Below are 16,578 nucleotides of genomic sequence, written 5' to 3' on the forward strand. Positions count from 1 at the left end.
CTTAGACTGGAACCATGAATAAGCAGTATATTTTACATTGTAATCCAGCTTACAAGAACACATATTTAAAAAAAAAGTAGTTTCCTGAAATAATACTGTTTCTAGGGGTATGCTCTGATATTTTCTTTTATTCTATTCTATTTCATTTGAAAAGCTTCTTAATATAAGTTAATTTTTACATCACCTAACAGGACACAACTATAATTTGAAATACACGGACCAAGAGATTTTTAGTGGAAGGAGCAGCATTTACTCTTTCCTTTAATACTAAAGAGTATGGAATTTTATTCCCTTCCAGTTAGGAATAATATTCATTTTGTTTCAATACTGTCATATTAACATTTTTTTTTTACTCTTTATAGTAAAATTTTTTAGCATTTTTTTTAAAAAAAACTTTACTCTCTGTTTCTGCATTTTACTGACATTATCCTGACTCACAGTTTTATTTGTTTGTGGCTAATAAATAAGGTATACAAATTATATAAGGCTATATTTATATAGATACAGATAAATATGAAATCATGTACAGTATGTTATGCCACCAGAAGGTGTGTTGATTGTGCCCATGGTCTGGATAATTGTGTTCTCCATTGAGATAGGAGAGGGAATAAGATAGTGGGAGGAGTGTTATTAAAAGATCAGAAGCAGAACCCTTGGGTTCTAATTTTAGACATGCAGTGTGAGACAGCGACAGTTTCTTCTCTGATCTAAATTTCTATTCCTTAAATGAGGGACTTGATATAAAATATTTCAAGATAGAGGCTAATTCTAAAGTGCTGTGGTTCCAAGTAAATGATTGTTTACTTAAACCAAAGAGAGTTAGTGTTATGCTAATAACAGTACTAGTGGCTTGTGTTTGGTAAAAGAGTAACTGTTTTGATTATTCTAATTATATATTAATATCTAAAATATTAATATCCTGTTGGATTAATAAGAAGACACTTAAATAAACATCAGTGTATGGATTTGTACAAGTGGCATAGTCTAATACATTCTGATAATTATGATCATTCCGTTCCGTTCCGTCGCTCAGTCGTGTCCGACTCTTTGCGACCCCGTGGACTGTAGCCTACCAGGCTTCTCCATCCATGGGATTCTCCAGGCAAGAATACTGGAGTGGGTTACCGTTTCCTTCTCCAGGGGATCTTCCCGTCCCAGGGATCGAACCCGGGTCTCCCGCTTTGGAGGCAGACGCTTTAACCTCTGAGCCACCAGGGAAGCCCATTATGATCATTAGCCATAATTAATATTATATGTAAATGCATCTGAAAACATGATAAGTTTTCTGTGTTGCTATGCATCTTAGTCTGTTCAGGCTACAGTAACATAGATTGAGTGCCTTACAGACAACAGAAATTTATTTCCCATAGTTCTAGAAGCTGGGAAGTCCAAGGGCAATGAGCTGACAGATTGGTGTCTGGTATGAATCTTCCTGATTGGTATTTGACCATTTTCTCTCTGTACTCACATGGGGAAAGGGGCAAGAGAGCTTTGTGGAGTCTCTTTTCAGTTCAGTTCAGTTCAGTCGCTCAGTCGTGTCCGACTCTCCGCGACCCCATGAATCACAGCACGCCAGGCCTCCCTGTCCATCACCAACTCCCGGAGTTCACTCAAACTCATGTCCACAGAGTCAGTGATGCCATCCAGCCATCTCATTCTCCATCGTCCCCTTCTCCTCCCGCCCCCAACCTTTCCCAGCATCAGAGTCTTTTCCAGTGAGTCAACTCGTCGCATGAGGTGGCCAAAGTATTGCAGCTTCAGCTTTAGCATCAGTCCCTCCAATGAACATCCAGATTGATCTCCTCTAGAATGGACTGGTTGGATCTCCTTGCAGTATAAGGGACTCTCAAGAGTCTTCTGCAACACCACAGTTCAAAAGCATCGATTCTTCGGCGATTAGCTTTCTTCACAGTCCAACTCTTACATCCATACATGACCACGGGAAAAACCATTGCCTTGACTAGACGGACCTTGGTTGGCAAAGTAATGTCTCTGCTTTTTAATATACTATCAAGGTTGGTCATAACTTTCCTTCCAAGGAGCAAGCGTCTTTTAATTTCACGGCTGCAATCAGCATCTGCAGTGATTTTGGAGCCCAAAAAAATAAAGTCTGACACTGTTTCCACTGTTTTTCCATCTATTTCACATGAAGTGATGGGACCAGATGCCATGATCTTTGTTTTCTGAATGTTGAGCTTCAAGCCAACCTTTTCACTCTCCTCTTTCACTTTCATCAAGAGGCTTTTGAGTTCTTCTTCACTTTCTGCCATAAGAGTAGTGTCATCTGCATATCTGAGGTTATTGATATTTCTCCCAGCAATCTTGATTCCAGCTTGTGCTTCTTCTAGCCCAGCTTTCCTCATGATGTACTCTGCATAGAAGTTAAATAAGCAAGGTGACAATATACAACCTTGACGTACACCTTTTCCTATTTGGAACCAGTCTGTTGTTCCATGTCCTGTTCTAACTGTTGCTTCCTGACCTGCATACAGGTTTCTCAAGAGGCAGGTCAGGTGGTCTGGGATTCCCATCTCTTTCAGAATGTTCCACAGTTTATTGTGATCGACACAGTCAAAGGCTTTGGCATAGTCAATGAAGCAGAAATAGATGTTTTTCTGGAACTCTCTTGCTTTCTCCATGATCCAGCGGATGTTGGCAATTTGATCTCTGGTGCCTCTGCCTTTTCTAAAACCTGCTTGAACATCTGGGAGTTCACGTTTACATACTGCTCAAGCCTGGCTTGGAGAATTTTGAGCATGACTTTACTAGAATGTGAGATGAGTGCAATTGTGCGGTAGTTTGAGCATTCTTTGGCATTGCCTTTCTTTGGGATTAGAATGAAGACTGACCTTTTCCAGTCCTGTGGCCACTGCTGAGTTTTCCAAATCTGCTGGCATATTGAGTGCAGCACTTTCACAGCATCATCTTTCGAGACTTGAAATAGCTCAACTGGAATTCCATCACCACCACTAGCTTTGTTAGTAGTGATGCTTTCTAAGGCCCACTTGACTTCACATTCCAAGATGTCTGGCTCTAGGTCAGTGATCACGTTATCGTGACTATCTTGGTCGTGAAGATCTTTTTTGTACAGTTCTTCTGTGGAGTCTCTTTTATGAGATACTAATCCCATTCATGAGCACTACACGCTTATCATTTAATTACCTCCCAAAGGCTCCACCTCCTAATACTAATCATATGGGAGTTAGGATTTCAACATATTGATTTTAGGGTTGCCATCACCTTGTCTATAGTATTTTAAGTTTAATGTCTCTGTAATAGATTTTGGTGAGTTTTTGAAGAAACTTACTGTAATAATCATAAATTATATCCATATCCCTTTCTATATATCAGAAGTAAAGAATGTTTCTTGAATAAATGTGGTCCGTGTTTGCCTTTGACTTTATGTTCTGAAATAGCAGCCGAGCCTAGAGTGCTCAGCTGACCCAGAAGGCAGCCTTGCAGGAGACCTGCAACCTGAGGCAAGTTGGTTAGAATCTTCATTAGCTCTGGTTTCTCATAAAGGTAGAAGTAAGGTAAAATAGATATTATGTACTGAGTTTAAAGTTAAGCTTGGAAAGTAGTCCTGATTTTTCAAGATAAGTTGAAAAAGAAGAAAAAGTTATTTCAGGTTGATTGTATTTAGGTAAGTTTTCCATTATGTTAGCATCAGCTCATAGAGGAATCAGCTCCTTTCCCTGTTTATGACTCTCAATTGCCTCAATTCTTTACGCAACGTGGAAACTCCGCAGAGAAAGGACTTTGGGGTGAATGTTTTTATTCATTGTACTACAGAGATGACTGTGCCAAAACATTAGAATTCAGGGGCTACGTACTTCATGATTTGAAATATTCCAAGCAGGTGCATGAATGAAAAGTCATTTTAGTTTTTTTTAAAAATGAAGGGTTATGTAGCCATCTGTCCTTGGGAACTCCTTTCTGGCTGTATAATGTAGTTTCTAAAAGAGATAGGGTATATTGATTGAGAGAAATATCCATCATATTGATTTTTTTAAATTTTCAAGTGACCTACAAAGTATGTGAATGCTCACAAGAAATTGCACTGTTTTAGCAAGATCCTAAAAAGTCTATCCTGACTGCAATTTGGAGTCTGAGAGCTGAGTTGACGTTAATGCTTATCCTAAAAAATAGTCACATATGTTTAATATACTCACTGCTCCAACATATTTTACTTCTAAATCAGGGTCAAATATATTTATCCCAAAGCAGTTCCAGTGTAACCTAATCTAACTTCATTCTAAATGTCTTTGCTTTCTTACTGTGTAGTCTTGATAATTTTTTGTTACTCAGTTCAGTTCAGTCACTCAGTCATGTCCGACTCTCCGCGACCCCATGAATCACAGCACGCCAGGCCTCCCTGTCCATCACCAACTCCCGGAGTTCACTCAAACTCATGTCCACAGAGTCGGTGATGCCATCCAGCCATCTCATTCTCTGTCGTCCCCTTCTCCTCCCTAATAGCTAATTACCCCTATAATTAAGATGAATTTATTTATTTAAAAAATTTTATTGTTCTTTACTATATATCAGGCATAGAGGTTACAGCAGCTAATAAAAAAGGCAGTCTCTATCCTCAGAGCATTCATTCCAGTGGGTGAGATAAATAATAAAAGGGTAAATATATTGTGTGTGGCGGCTACAACTTGTGGGTCTTAAACAATGTAGTTGACTGAGAGCCCCAGTTCTTCTTACTCTGATTTTCATCACTGCATTTGTGCTGAGTCTGCCTTTCACAGTGTGCTCCCAGCCAGTGAGTAACCATGATAGTGACCCCAAGGCAGACATGTTGCTGAGAAACACCCTTCTGCAGATGACGTTGGCTTGCAGATCTTCCAATAACCTTGCTGAATCCTCCCTGGACTTTCAGGCAGTCTAGAACATATCCATATATTTCCACCTGAGGTCCCTTGGGTCTCTCCCAGCCTTTCTTTGACCTGTCTCCCCATTTTCCTAATAAAATTGTTACAGACTTAACTGCATCTTGGTTTCTGCTTCTCAGAGGACCCAGACTAATAAATTATGTTAGGAAGTAATAAGGGTTATAAAGAAAAACAAAAGCACAATAAGGGGTTATATGTGTGCTCTTTTAAGTAAGGGTGGCCAGGGAAGATCTTAAGCAGAAGTGGCCTGTGAAACAGAGAAAATTCCAGAGTAAAGTAAATTGCTTGAGATTATATTATTAATTAGTGATAAGTCAGCAAACAGCTGGCACATTTCAATGCAACTGCTTTTTTATATACAGTTTATAAGTAAGTGATGATAAAAAAATGAATGAGAGTATCTATTTAGGTGACAGTTCATATTAGACAATTGATATACATAGGACAAAACTACTTCGAAAGGAGTGAGGAGAAAGCTCTAGAAACCATAGAATAGTGCAATTATTTCTTTTCAGCCTACTTCATTCTGGCATTCCTTTCTTCCCCCTGTTCTTTTATTTTACTAGTGCTGCAGCTTCTATACCAATTCTTCTTTACCAAATCAGCAGAATTTACCTTTTTTCTTTCTGACTTTTTCCGGTTCTGTTTCCTGAACTGTCTCCATCTCCTACACTGCCTAAGTTGTTGTTGAAATGTGTTTCAAAATATTACACAATCCAGAATAATAAGCACATTCATTTTGAATCTGAACTATAACCTCTTAGAAATAGCTTCCCCGCCACCTGCTTTTTGCCTATATGCACCAAATCTTCCTGTTGAAATCACATTATATTGAGAAGTCAGGGGAGGTTTGTATCCTGAGTTGAAATCTAGTTCTTTCATTTAAGGAATTTAAATAGGGACACACCTTTTTTTAACCTAATAATAGATCATCTTCAGCTATTGAAATTCTTATGCAATTTTACAATTTTGCTTTTTTCTTAGCTCTGAAAAGTTAAACTTTGTAAAGCACTATAGTTTTCTAAAAATCCTTTTGTGTATTTGTGAAGTGCTTTGACCAGTTAGTTTGAAATAGATTCCCCTTGCTTGTTCTTTTGGCAAAAGCCTGGCATTCTTCCACCTTTCATAGAAAGTAAACTGCCCTTCTTCCTACAGAATAGAGCTCGTGGAGGTCGAAAGTATTTTTCATAAGAAAAGGAGCATTCAGAGCAACACTTAGCTAAGCTTAATAAAAAGCAGTTGTGGCTGAGAAACTGCAGTGATGTCATGTAAGTTTTATCTTGCATAAGCAGCAGAGTGAGGAAATTCCTGAATTAATAAGTCTGCTGGTACAGCTGTGCCCTGAGTTGGAAAGTTCAGGATGTACTTTTCACTCTCACTGACTGGACATTTTGCTCCACATCAGCCTTTGTGAAAGTAATTGGCTCTTTCCATTTCTGCTAAAACATTTATAAATGAGTCTATTTAGAAAATGTGAAATTTTAAGTGGATGCAGTAAGTGATCATTTTGACTAAAAATTATTTTCCATATTTGCCTTGATTTTGTAATAACCAATAATTACTTTAAATTATCAAGTCCTTTCAAATATTGAGTTAAGAAATGGAAAGTATTGGCCTTGAGAAATGATTGAAGGGAGTGAAGGATTAAAAGCCAAGAATGAACACTGGTCTAGTTGTTAATGTAGCTCTAGTATTATCCAGAAAGCAGTTGACCAGCTGATCAAGAAATTGGCCAAATAAAATAGATATAATTTTATGACCCAGAAGTCTATTGAACAGTATAATACAAATTCTTCTAAAGTTTTGAAAAGTAGAAAATATTTTCATTTAAATGAATATGTTTCGTGTGTTATTACACTAGATTTCATTCAGCCTTATGGGTATTAGTGTTTTGTATTTCTGTCCTCTTTATTTCCTCTTCTTTCTCCCTTCTTTGTCCTTACCGGGGAGAGGGGGGAGAACGATTTCATGGTACAGTCCATGGAATTACAAAAAGAGGTTTACACAACTAAAAAAAAAAAATTCATAACTAACCATGCTTGTTTGAAAATCTGAAAGTTTAGCTTTTTATGATTATGAGTGCCTGAATGACTTAATGTGTGACTCTAAAATTACTGTATTTATAGATACATTTTCCCAAAGTTAATATGATGGAGATTTTTTTTTATTATTCTGTCTAGTAATAAAATAATTTTAAGGTTGAAGTTATTTTTGAAGGGGAAGTTATGGATTAAGAGTTCTTAGAGCATATGTTTTAGATTGAGACTCACCAAGTTCTTCCACTTTGAAGCTAGAATTAAGCTAGTCACTCTAGTTCCCTGAGGCTCACTTTTCTAACACAAAATGGAGATTATTTATAATACAGTTCTCACAGGATAATCACAAAAATAAAATGATGTTAAAAATACAGGGAATTCCTTAGCAGTCCAGTGGTTAGTACACAGTGCTTTCACTGCGATGGGCTGGCTTCAGTCCCTAGTTGGGGAACTAAGATCCTGCAGATCTGTGTGGTATGGTACAGCCAAAATAAATAAATATAATATTTTAAAATACACATTAAGTAGCCTTTGTTAGGCTTTTTTTCAAAATACTCATTACACCGTTAAGTAGTGAGTATAGTGCCTGGCATTTAGTAGTCCATCAGCAAATGTTATTTTTATTCCTTTTAACTTTTTTTCTCTTCTGTTTCATTTTCCATATGTACAAGTATGGGTGGAAAAAAATGCCACAGTCTTTCACTGTTCTGAAAAAGCTATCATATTTCTTCAGACTTAGGAAGATTTAGCTGCTTTTCAGGTCAGTGAAAAACCCATTCAAAATTCCTTTCGTGTAGCAACCAGAGTGTGAAATTTGGCATTTCTAAAGGTGTCAGACAACTGAATTAGAATTAATAGACACTTCCCAGGAAAGGAAGAAATACAATAGTGAGCAGAGGGTTATTATATTCCATTATTTTCTAACCAATTTAAAAAAATACTTAAAAATTTTAAAATTTTCCTTTGTGAAATAGAGAATACTGTTCTATAGCTAACATATTTAATTGCTGATCCCCTTTTGGTGGTTGTCAGAGTGGTGACACTGAACATAGAATTTAACTACTTTGAGATAATTACAATAACATAATAAAATTTCAGTGTAATGAAAAATAGTAGCATTTTGAATTGCTAATAAAGAACTAAACCATTTCATCAAAATACATAATAGAACAGGACTAATTCTTTTTCTTTTTTAAAAGATTAAACAAAAAAAAGCATGAAGATTCTCTGATATCTAGAGTCTTTTTCAGATGCCAACATCGTTATTTTAAAACAGGTAACCGGGGAATTCCCTGGCAGTCCAATGGTTAGGAATCTGTGCTTTCTCTGCCAAGGGCCCAGTTTTAATCTCTGGTCAGAGAACTAAGATCCCACAAGCCCACTTGGTGTGCCAAAAAAAAATTAAATAAAAATAAGTGAAATGGGTAAACACCAAAACATAAATAAAACTAAAATATCTTAAAGATTTTTTAAAATAAATTCCCTAAAATGATAATATGTATAAATAAGATATATTGATATTGTTCCTTTCTAGAGATTGCATTTTTCATAAAATTTCCCTGCTTTCAAGATTGAAGATCATCAAAACAACCACCAATTTCAGCATTACATACTTTTATAAATATGCGATGTTGCTGCATGGCATTTTCATTATTCTGTTGTGCACTTTCCTTCTTCCAGTCTCCTACACTTAATCTGGTAGGTAGTTTTCTGTGTTTGAGACATTTCTTCTCTGATATAAACATCTACCACAGAATTTTTAACTGAATTGAAATGGGAAGAATTGGTATTTATTTTTTTCCAACTCCATGTTGTATATTCAATCATATTTTAAAATATACCTATAACTTTATATTAATTTGAGTCTTTTATACCAATATTTTCATATATTTATGACAGAAATGTGCTGTATTATATTCAAATGCTCTTGTCTTCTTCCATTTCATGCTCTTGTTTTATGGCATATACTCCCTAGAGCTTAAGGATTTGAGCAGAATTTAAAGATTCAACAGAGAAGGCTGCTAATTCAAATTATACACTGTCTCTCTCCCTCATACACATACTTATTTATATGTCTATTAGCATGTATCTTGTTATTACTCTTCTAAAAATGTATTCATAAAGTTGAACCTAAACAACACACAACATTAGGATTTGTAGAACTTGAATTCAAGTATACCTTGGTCATGAAAACTACAATAGTATGACATTCTTTGAGTCATTTTCTCTCCATATCCTTGACTTAATACTAAACAACAATAATAACCCAATTGAACTCTGGAAACTGTCATCTGGAATAATTATCTGATGATTCAAAGCACGTTGAAAAATACAAAGCAGTTTCAAAGTTCTAAGAAATTTGAAATTTTAAGAAAGACTATTGAGAAGGCTTCATCTACACAAGTTATTTTGTCGTGGAAGCTTGTCAGAAAAGAAGAACCCAACCCTTTTCTCCATCAATAATCTTGTATATCAACGTCTATAGCTTTCATCCCTTAAATAAAACTCTGAATTAATCTAACTATTTTGCACTGTATTTTGATTCTAGATCCATCTAAAAACTTTATTAAAGGCAACAAAGATGAAACCCTTTGTTGTCAGTAACTTTTCTGGACTTTCCCAGTGTGGAGACCGGATTGTTTAACCAAGCGGTAACAAGATTATGAGTAAAGACAAGTGAGTTAAAAGTTGTCTTTTTTTTTTTAAATAAGATTTTGAATTGTTTATTAGATTTTGATCTGAGATTGAAATTAAATGCCATAAAAGGAAAATTGCTAAATTGCTATTAAATTATTGCTAATAATGAAGAGTGTTAGTGGCTTTGCCAGTAAGTAGAATAATAATACAGCAACATTTATATTCAGAGGTTTTTGTTGCACATACAACTTTCTTTTATAAGTCTTCTGATTCTGGTATGGTGTTATCCTCTGTAGGTTCAGTTGTTATAACTATAGGAATATTCTCAGATATCCATCCCTTCGGAGTCCTATTAAAGGACCGTCTGCCGGAAAGAGGGTTGGCAAAGGCCATGAACCTGGGATCTGTTAGAAGTAGTAGGTCGAAATCTGGAACCTTGAATTTAACCATTTTTGATGCTTTTTCAAAGCCTCCAAATGGGGTGGCAACTCTGTGAGGAGTGAAAAGAAAAAGAATAAATTAATATTCAAATTTATTTGCCAGAAAATAGAAAACAATGCATTATCTTATGGGCATGTTGTTGTGTTATAGTCTTAGTAGGGTTTCAGTTTTTGACCTCTGAAATAAGCATTTCCATTCAAGGACCATGCCTTTATGATAAAACATATTTGATAATGAATTTGTGTAAAGACCTTTTGTATGTACTCTTAGTTTTGGAATGAACTATTTTGTTCCCTGGACGCTGAGTCATCATAACAAACATTTCTTGCCTTCCTGCCTTTGCTAACAGTGTTACATTTGCTTATTTCCTCTGGGGGAGAAAAAAAAAAGGTATTTCCTCTGTGCCTCCTCTCCACCTGTATATATCCTGTGGCCTTTAAATTTTAACCTCCCCCTAACTACCCCAAGCCCTCACTCCCTTTCTTAACCAAATTCCTATAGAACTGATTGTTTTATGTTAGTCTTACAGTGCATCTATTAATAATATGGCATTTGGTATTGTCAGCTTCTGTTTTTCAGAATATTATTTGGTTTGGGTCATCTGTGAATTATAAATTTTTGAGGGTAAGAAATATATATATCTTTGCATTTTTCTACCTCTGCCTCAAAAACATCAAAATCCTTCTGCTCATCTGAAGAAAGTCCACCTTCCTTATCTTGGCATTCAAGATGTCATATAACAGTCTAGCTTTCTTTGATTTAGCCATTAATTATTCATCCAGTGCCAGGCACATTTCTAAATGCTGGACATATAGCAGTGAGCAATGTAGTCAGAGTGTAAGGTTTTATATTTCTATTGAAAGAGATAAAAAAATAAACATGTAAGTTAATTATATTTCAATAAAAATAATAATTTTTAGTTTTTAATAAATTTTTAATAAAGCACTAAACATACAGACAAACATTCAGTAATAAGAGCTGTGAGAAATTTAAAATAGGGTGATACAATAGAGCATAACTGAATGACTAGATAGGGAGAAAAGACTTCTCTGAAGAGGTGACATTTAAACTGCCATCTGAAGGTCAGAAGTTAGCCATGGACAATATAACAGAAGCACTTCAGCATTTTAGATAAGAGTAGCTAATGCAAAGAATCTAAGGCAGAAATAATTTTGACCTTTTCAGAAATGAAAGAAAGCCTATGTTGCTAGACAGGTAAGTGAGGGGGATGGTAGAAGGGAGAGAGGACAGAGGGGTAGATTATGTGGAATTTTGTCCAATAAGGAACATGGATTTCATTCTAAGTGTGAAGGGAAGCCATTGAAAACTGAAAAAGGTCAGTTTTCATTCCATTCCCAAAGGCAATGCCAAAGAATGTTCAAACTACTACACAATTGCACTCATCTCATATGCTAGTAAAGTAATGCTCAAAATTCTCCAAGCCAGGCTTTAACAGTACATGAACCATGAACTTACAGATGTTCAAGCTGGATTTAGAAAAGATAGAGGAACCAGAGATCAAATTGCCAACACTTGCTGGATCATAGAAAAATTAAGAGAATTCCAGAAAAACATCTAATTCTGCTTCATTGACTACGCTAAAGCCTTTGACTGTGTGGACCACAACATATCTTCAAGAGATAGGAATACCAGACCACCTGACCTGCCTCCTGCAAAACCTGTATGCAGGTCAAGAAAAAACAGTTAGAACCAGACATGGAACAACAGACTGGTTCCAAATTGGGAAAGGAGTACATCAAGGCTGTATATTGTCACCTTGCTTATGTAACTTCTCTGCAGAGTACATCATGAGAAACGCTGGACTGGATGAAGTACAGCCCAAATCAAGATTGCTGGGAGAAATGTCAATAATCTCAGATATGCAGATGACACCAGCCTTATGGCAGAAAGCGAAGAGGAACTAAAGAGCCTCTTGCTGAAGGTGAAAGAGGAGAGTAAAAATACTGGCTTAAAACTCAACATTCAAAAAACGAAGATCATGGCATCTGGTCCCATCACTTCATGGCAAATAGATGGGGAAACAATGGAAACAGTGACAGACTTTATTTTGGGGGCTCCAAAATCACTGCAGATGGTGACTGCAGCCACGAAATTAAAAGACGCTTGCTCCTTGGAAGAAAAGCTATGACCAACCCGGACAGCATATTTAAAAGCAGAGACATTACTTTGCCAACAAAGGTCCATCTAGTTAAAGCTTTGGTTTTTCCAGTAGTCATGTGTGGATGTGAGAGTTGGACCACAAAGAAGGCTGAGCACCAAAGAATCGATGCTTTTGAACTGTGGACTTGCAGACTTGAACTTTTGAACTTGCAGTCCCTCGAACTGCAAGAAGATCAAATCAGTCAATCCTCAAGGAAATCAGTCCTGAATATTCACTGGAAGGACAGGTGCTGAAGCTGAAGCTCCAATACTTTGGCACCTGATGTGAAGAGCTGACTCATTAGAAAAAGACCCTGATGCTGGGAACGATTGAAGGCAGGAACAGAAAGGAATAACAAGAGACGAGATGCCTGGATGGCATCACCAACCTAATGGACATGAGTTTGAGCAAGCTCCAAGAGATGGTTAAAGACAGGGAATCCTGGCGTGCTGCAGTCTATGGGGTTGCAAAGAATTGGAGAGGACTGAGCAACTGAACAACAAAAGCAGGAGTGTTGTAACCTGAGAAAATTTTAATAAACATTACCCTGGCACCTATTACTGTGTGAATAAGTATAGGTGGACAAGAATGAAAGAAGAGGAGATATGGTACCAATTCAGGTGAGAAATGATGGCAGCTTAGATTTCAGGTGTTTTCCTTGAAGAAGTGGGTGGTTTCAGGACATGTTCTACAAGTAGGGTCAACAGGATATGCTGACAAATTGGATGAAAATTGTGAGGGAAATGTAAAAATCAAGGATTATTTCTCGGTTTAGCATTTCAGTAGCTCGCTGGTAGAAAGCAAGGAGAAACAGGTTTCGGGTGTGTGTGTGTAGAAAAAAATGACTTTGCCATCTTAGTGGAAAGGTCAGTCCTGCTAGTTTTACCCGATACACTTTCGTGTAGTCTTTGTTCCAGTCAAACTGATATACTGCTTGCTCTTCTCCTTGTTGGAGAAGGAGGTGGCAACCCATTCCAGTATTCTTGCCTGGAGAATCCCAGGGACAGAGGAGACTGGTGGGCTGCCGTCTATGGGGTCGCACAGAGTTAGACACAACTGAGCGACTCAGCAGCAGCAGCTTCTGCTTGTGGTCTGCAACGTCATTGCGTTTACTCACTCATTCTTCTCTGCCTGGAGTGCTCTGACCATCATTACTAACATGCCTAAATCCCCTTTAAGTTTTAAGTATGTTCTTTAAGTAATTTATATTTAAGTATTTGATATTTAATTTTATTCTTGAAGCTTTCCCTGATCTCCCACAGCCAAAATAAACTGTTTCTCCCCTAAGTTTCCATGAACTCTATTTTTACCTCCCTGTAACCTCATTTTCCATCTTTCATTATATTCAATAGTCTGTCTGCCTAATTTCTTATCAGACTACGCTCCAAGAGGACTGGAATTCTCTGTGATATATCTTTGTACCTTGCTCAATATACATAATTGTTTAATGTATTTTGCCTAGACGATCCTTATAAACATTTGGACAATGGAATTGGCAGGACGATAAATTCTCCAGTATTGTGGAGATCATTTTAAAGCCTAGAAGAGATCTGATTTTCTTTGAAGCTCAATCACCTGTGATCTTGAATATCTTAATTTCTGGATGATAATAGTAAGGGACTTTGGAGTCTAGTAAAGTAAGGAGGAAATGAATGATGGGCTTTGAAAAATGAGATGGCTTTGATGTGTGGACCTGAAGCATTATTGAACTAAATAATAAATGAAAAAATTAAAGATAAAATGTGGTAGCGAGATGCTTGAAATTTAAATTTTGAAGATGATGTAGATATTGGTGGGCTTCCCTGGTAGCCCAGTGGTAAAGAATCTGCCTGCAATGCAGAAGACGTGGGTTCGATCCCTGCGCTGGGAAGATCCCCTGGAGGAGGGTCTGGTGATCTACTCCAGTACTCTTGCCTGGAGAATTCCATGGACAGAGGAGCCTGGTGGGCTTTAGTCCATGAAGTCACACAGAGTCAGACCTGACTTGAAGTGGCTAAGCAGCATAAATAGCATAGATATTGGTAATGGCAAGCTTTAAGGAAAGTCAGTAGTGACTAAGATGGGGTTGAGAGAGAGATTCTTTAAAGCAGTACAGTCAAGGACTTCAAAGGGCTGAGAGTTCAGGGAATCATTTAAGCCACCAAAAAGTGATGACAGGAATAGTCCTGGGGAAAAAGACTAAGAGGGCCAGATAAAATCTTCAGTGTCCACAGGGTAGATAGGTGACCTCAATGATGGCTATAGCACATGTAAGTGTGTCATACATTGGCCTGGCCAAAAACTTCGCTCCTTTAGGGTTTCCATAAGGTGTTACAGAAAAAACGGAAAGAATGCAGATTTGGCCAATGCAATAGTAGTATAGAATTTCATGTCTTGCTGTGTCCGACTCGTTGCAACCCCTTGGACTGCAGCATGCCAGGCTCCTCTGTCCATGGGGATTCTACAGGCAAGAATACTGGAGTAGGTTGTCATGCCATCCTCCAGGGGATCTTCCTAACCTAGGGATCAAACCCATGTCTTCCACATTCCAGGCAAATTCTTTACCATAAGTGAAAGTGTCAGTCACTCAGTCGTGTCTGCTGTTTTCTATCCCATGGCCTGTAGCCCGCCAGGCTACTCTTTCCATGGAATTCTCCAGGCAAGAATACTGGAGTGGTAGCTATTCCGTTCTTCAGGGGATCTTCCTGAGCTGCAGATTGAACCAGGATCTCCTGCATTGCAGACAGATTCTTTGAGCCACCAGGGAAGTTCTCATGTCTTATTGGCCCATAATTTTCTTGTCCTCTAGTTTTTTGTGTTTTTTTTTTCTTCTTCTGAAGAACAGTGTGTTTTACTTTCTGTTGCATCTGTTCTCAAGATGGCTGGCCTCTTACAGTATTTCCCCAAATCGCTGTGGGAAGTATGGATAACAACAGATCACTGAGTAATGCAGTAACTTCAGTCTAATGCAGGATTTCAGCAATCATATCAGTATAGTCTTTCATGTCCAGGACCTAAAACCATTACTCTGGGGGTGAGAGAGATTGGTTAGGAAAAGAACTTTAAGAATTTAAATTATTAGTCAGGTGCTTTGTGATCATTAAACTTCAGAAGGCATAGTAATAATGAAAGCTAATATTTATCAACAGAGTGCTGTGCACCTGCTCTGTTAGTATGGAAATCACCTTGTGATCTTGTTAAGCTACAGATGCTAATTCAGTCAATCTAGTATGTGTCCTGAGATTCTTCATTTCTAACCAGCACTTTGAGTACCAAGGCTTTGCATGGTTGTCTCATTAAATTCTTAAAACAACTATTTGAGTTGATTATTTTTCTATCCCCTTTTAATAGATGAAACGGAAACACAAATAGTTAAATGACTTACCCAATGTCACCCACCTAATAAGGTATAGAATCAGAGTTTAAACCCAGATATTCAGGCTCACTGAAGCCTGCTCTTCTATACTACCATTTGTTGTATCCCTTGGACATAATTCTTAAGGAGTATTGGGCCTTCTGAGATCGTTTCTAAGTAGCACAGTATATTAAGGAATCACATCTGTTATATAAGTGAGTGATTTAATGTCCCACATTTTGTCATTTGATTTAGTGGATTGAAGAGTCATTAAGAGTCAAATTTGAGTCACTGCATAAGTAAAACTTCATATTCTTGGATGTTCAAGATGTCCAAGACAATGTTTTGTCATATTCAAAATTCACCATTATAAACCTATAGTTAGTTCATTTGTTGTTCATTCATTTACTCATACAAAAAATGTATGTGTGTGTGTGTGTGCACTAAGTTGCTTCAGCCGTGTCCGACTCTGCGACACTATGGACTATAGCCCGCCAGGTTCCTCTGTCCATGGAATTCTCCAGGCACGAATACTGGAGTGGGTAACCATTTCCTCCTCCAGGGGATCTTCCTGACCCAGGGATCAAACCCGTATATCCTGTGTCTTCTGCATTGACAGGCAGATTCTTTACCACTAGCGCTACCTGGGAAGCCCGATTATATCTAGACACTCTGCTATGTGCTATGAATTCAAAGATGGAAAGATTGTAGTAGGTCTTAATTTCAGTGAACTCACAAACAAGAAAAGAGAGAAATACAAACGGGGTGCGGGGGAACACATCATGGACTAAGATAGTTACTTTAAGGGAACATTTTCCTGAATACAGAGGAACTTAAAGTAAAATTTAGAGCCTGGGATCTGGTCTAAACACTTTTGTAGGGCACAGTGCAAAATGAAAACTCAGGACTCTTTGTTTAAAGCTTGTTAGGAATTTCAAACATTAAAGCAAAAGTTTAAATCAGCTATGGCCTTTTTAATTGTGGGGCCCCCTGCAATTGCACAAGCCACACATCCAAGGGAGTATAAGAGTATATTGTTATTCATTGGATACAAGAGGCTGGAGTTTAACA

At 37.4% G+C, this 16,578-nt stretch overlaps 1 protein-coding gene and 1 long non-coding RNA gene across 5 annotated transcripts in view; one reads left to right on the forward strand and one right to left on the reverse strand.

Moving 5' to 3' along the window:
- The window catches only part of LOC129561527 (uncharacterized), a 78,033-nt gene that overhangs the window by 16,998 nt on the left and 44,457 nt on the right, over positions 1 to 16,578 (forward strand). The window contains exon 4 of one of the 2 annotated variants that reach the window (XR_008687026.2): positions 9,483 to 9,610. The exons of the other annotated variant lie outside the window; for it this stretch is intronic. This is a non-coding gene — a long non-coding RNA (uncharacterized LOC129561527). The remainder of the gene's footprint in view (positions 1 to 9,482; positions 9,611 to 16,578) is intronic. 2 annotated transcript variants of the gene reach the window in all.
- Positions 9,423 to 16,578, reverse strand: part of MYOZ2 (myozenin 2) — a 41,644-nt gene continuing 34,488 nt past the window's right edge. The window contains exon 5 of one of the 3 annotated variants that reach the window (XM_055434152.2): positions 9,423 to 10,061. In XM_055434152.2, the coding sequence (XP_055290127.1) occupies positions 9,827 to 10,061 (235 nt within the window). In that variant the 3' untranslated portion in view covers positions 9,423 to 9,826. The remainder of the gene's footprint in view (positions 10,062 to 16,578) is intronic. The other 2 variants (XM_088836148.1, XM_055434153.2) reach the window with 2 other exon arrangements.

Source organism: Moschus berezovskii, chromosome 5 (assembly GCF_049115385.1).
Source record: "Moschus berezovskii isolate FMDL1 chromosome 5, NW_MosBer_1.0, whole genome shotgun sequence".
In the NCBI taxonomy this organism is placed as follows: Eukaryota; Metazoa; Chordata; class Mammalia; order Artiodactyla; family Moschidae; genus Moschus; species Moschus berezovskii.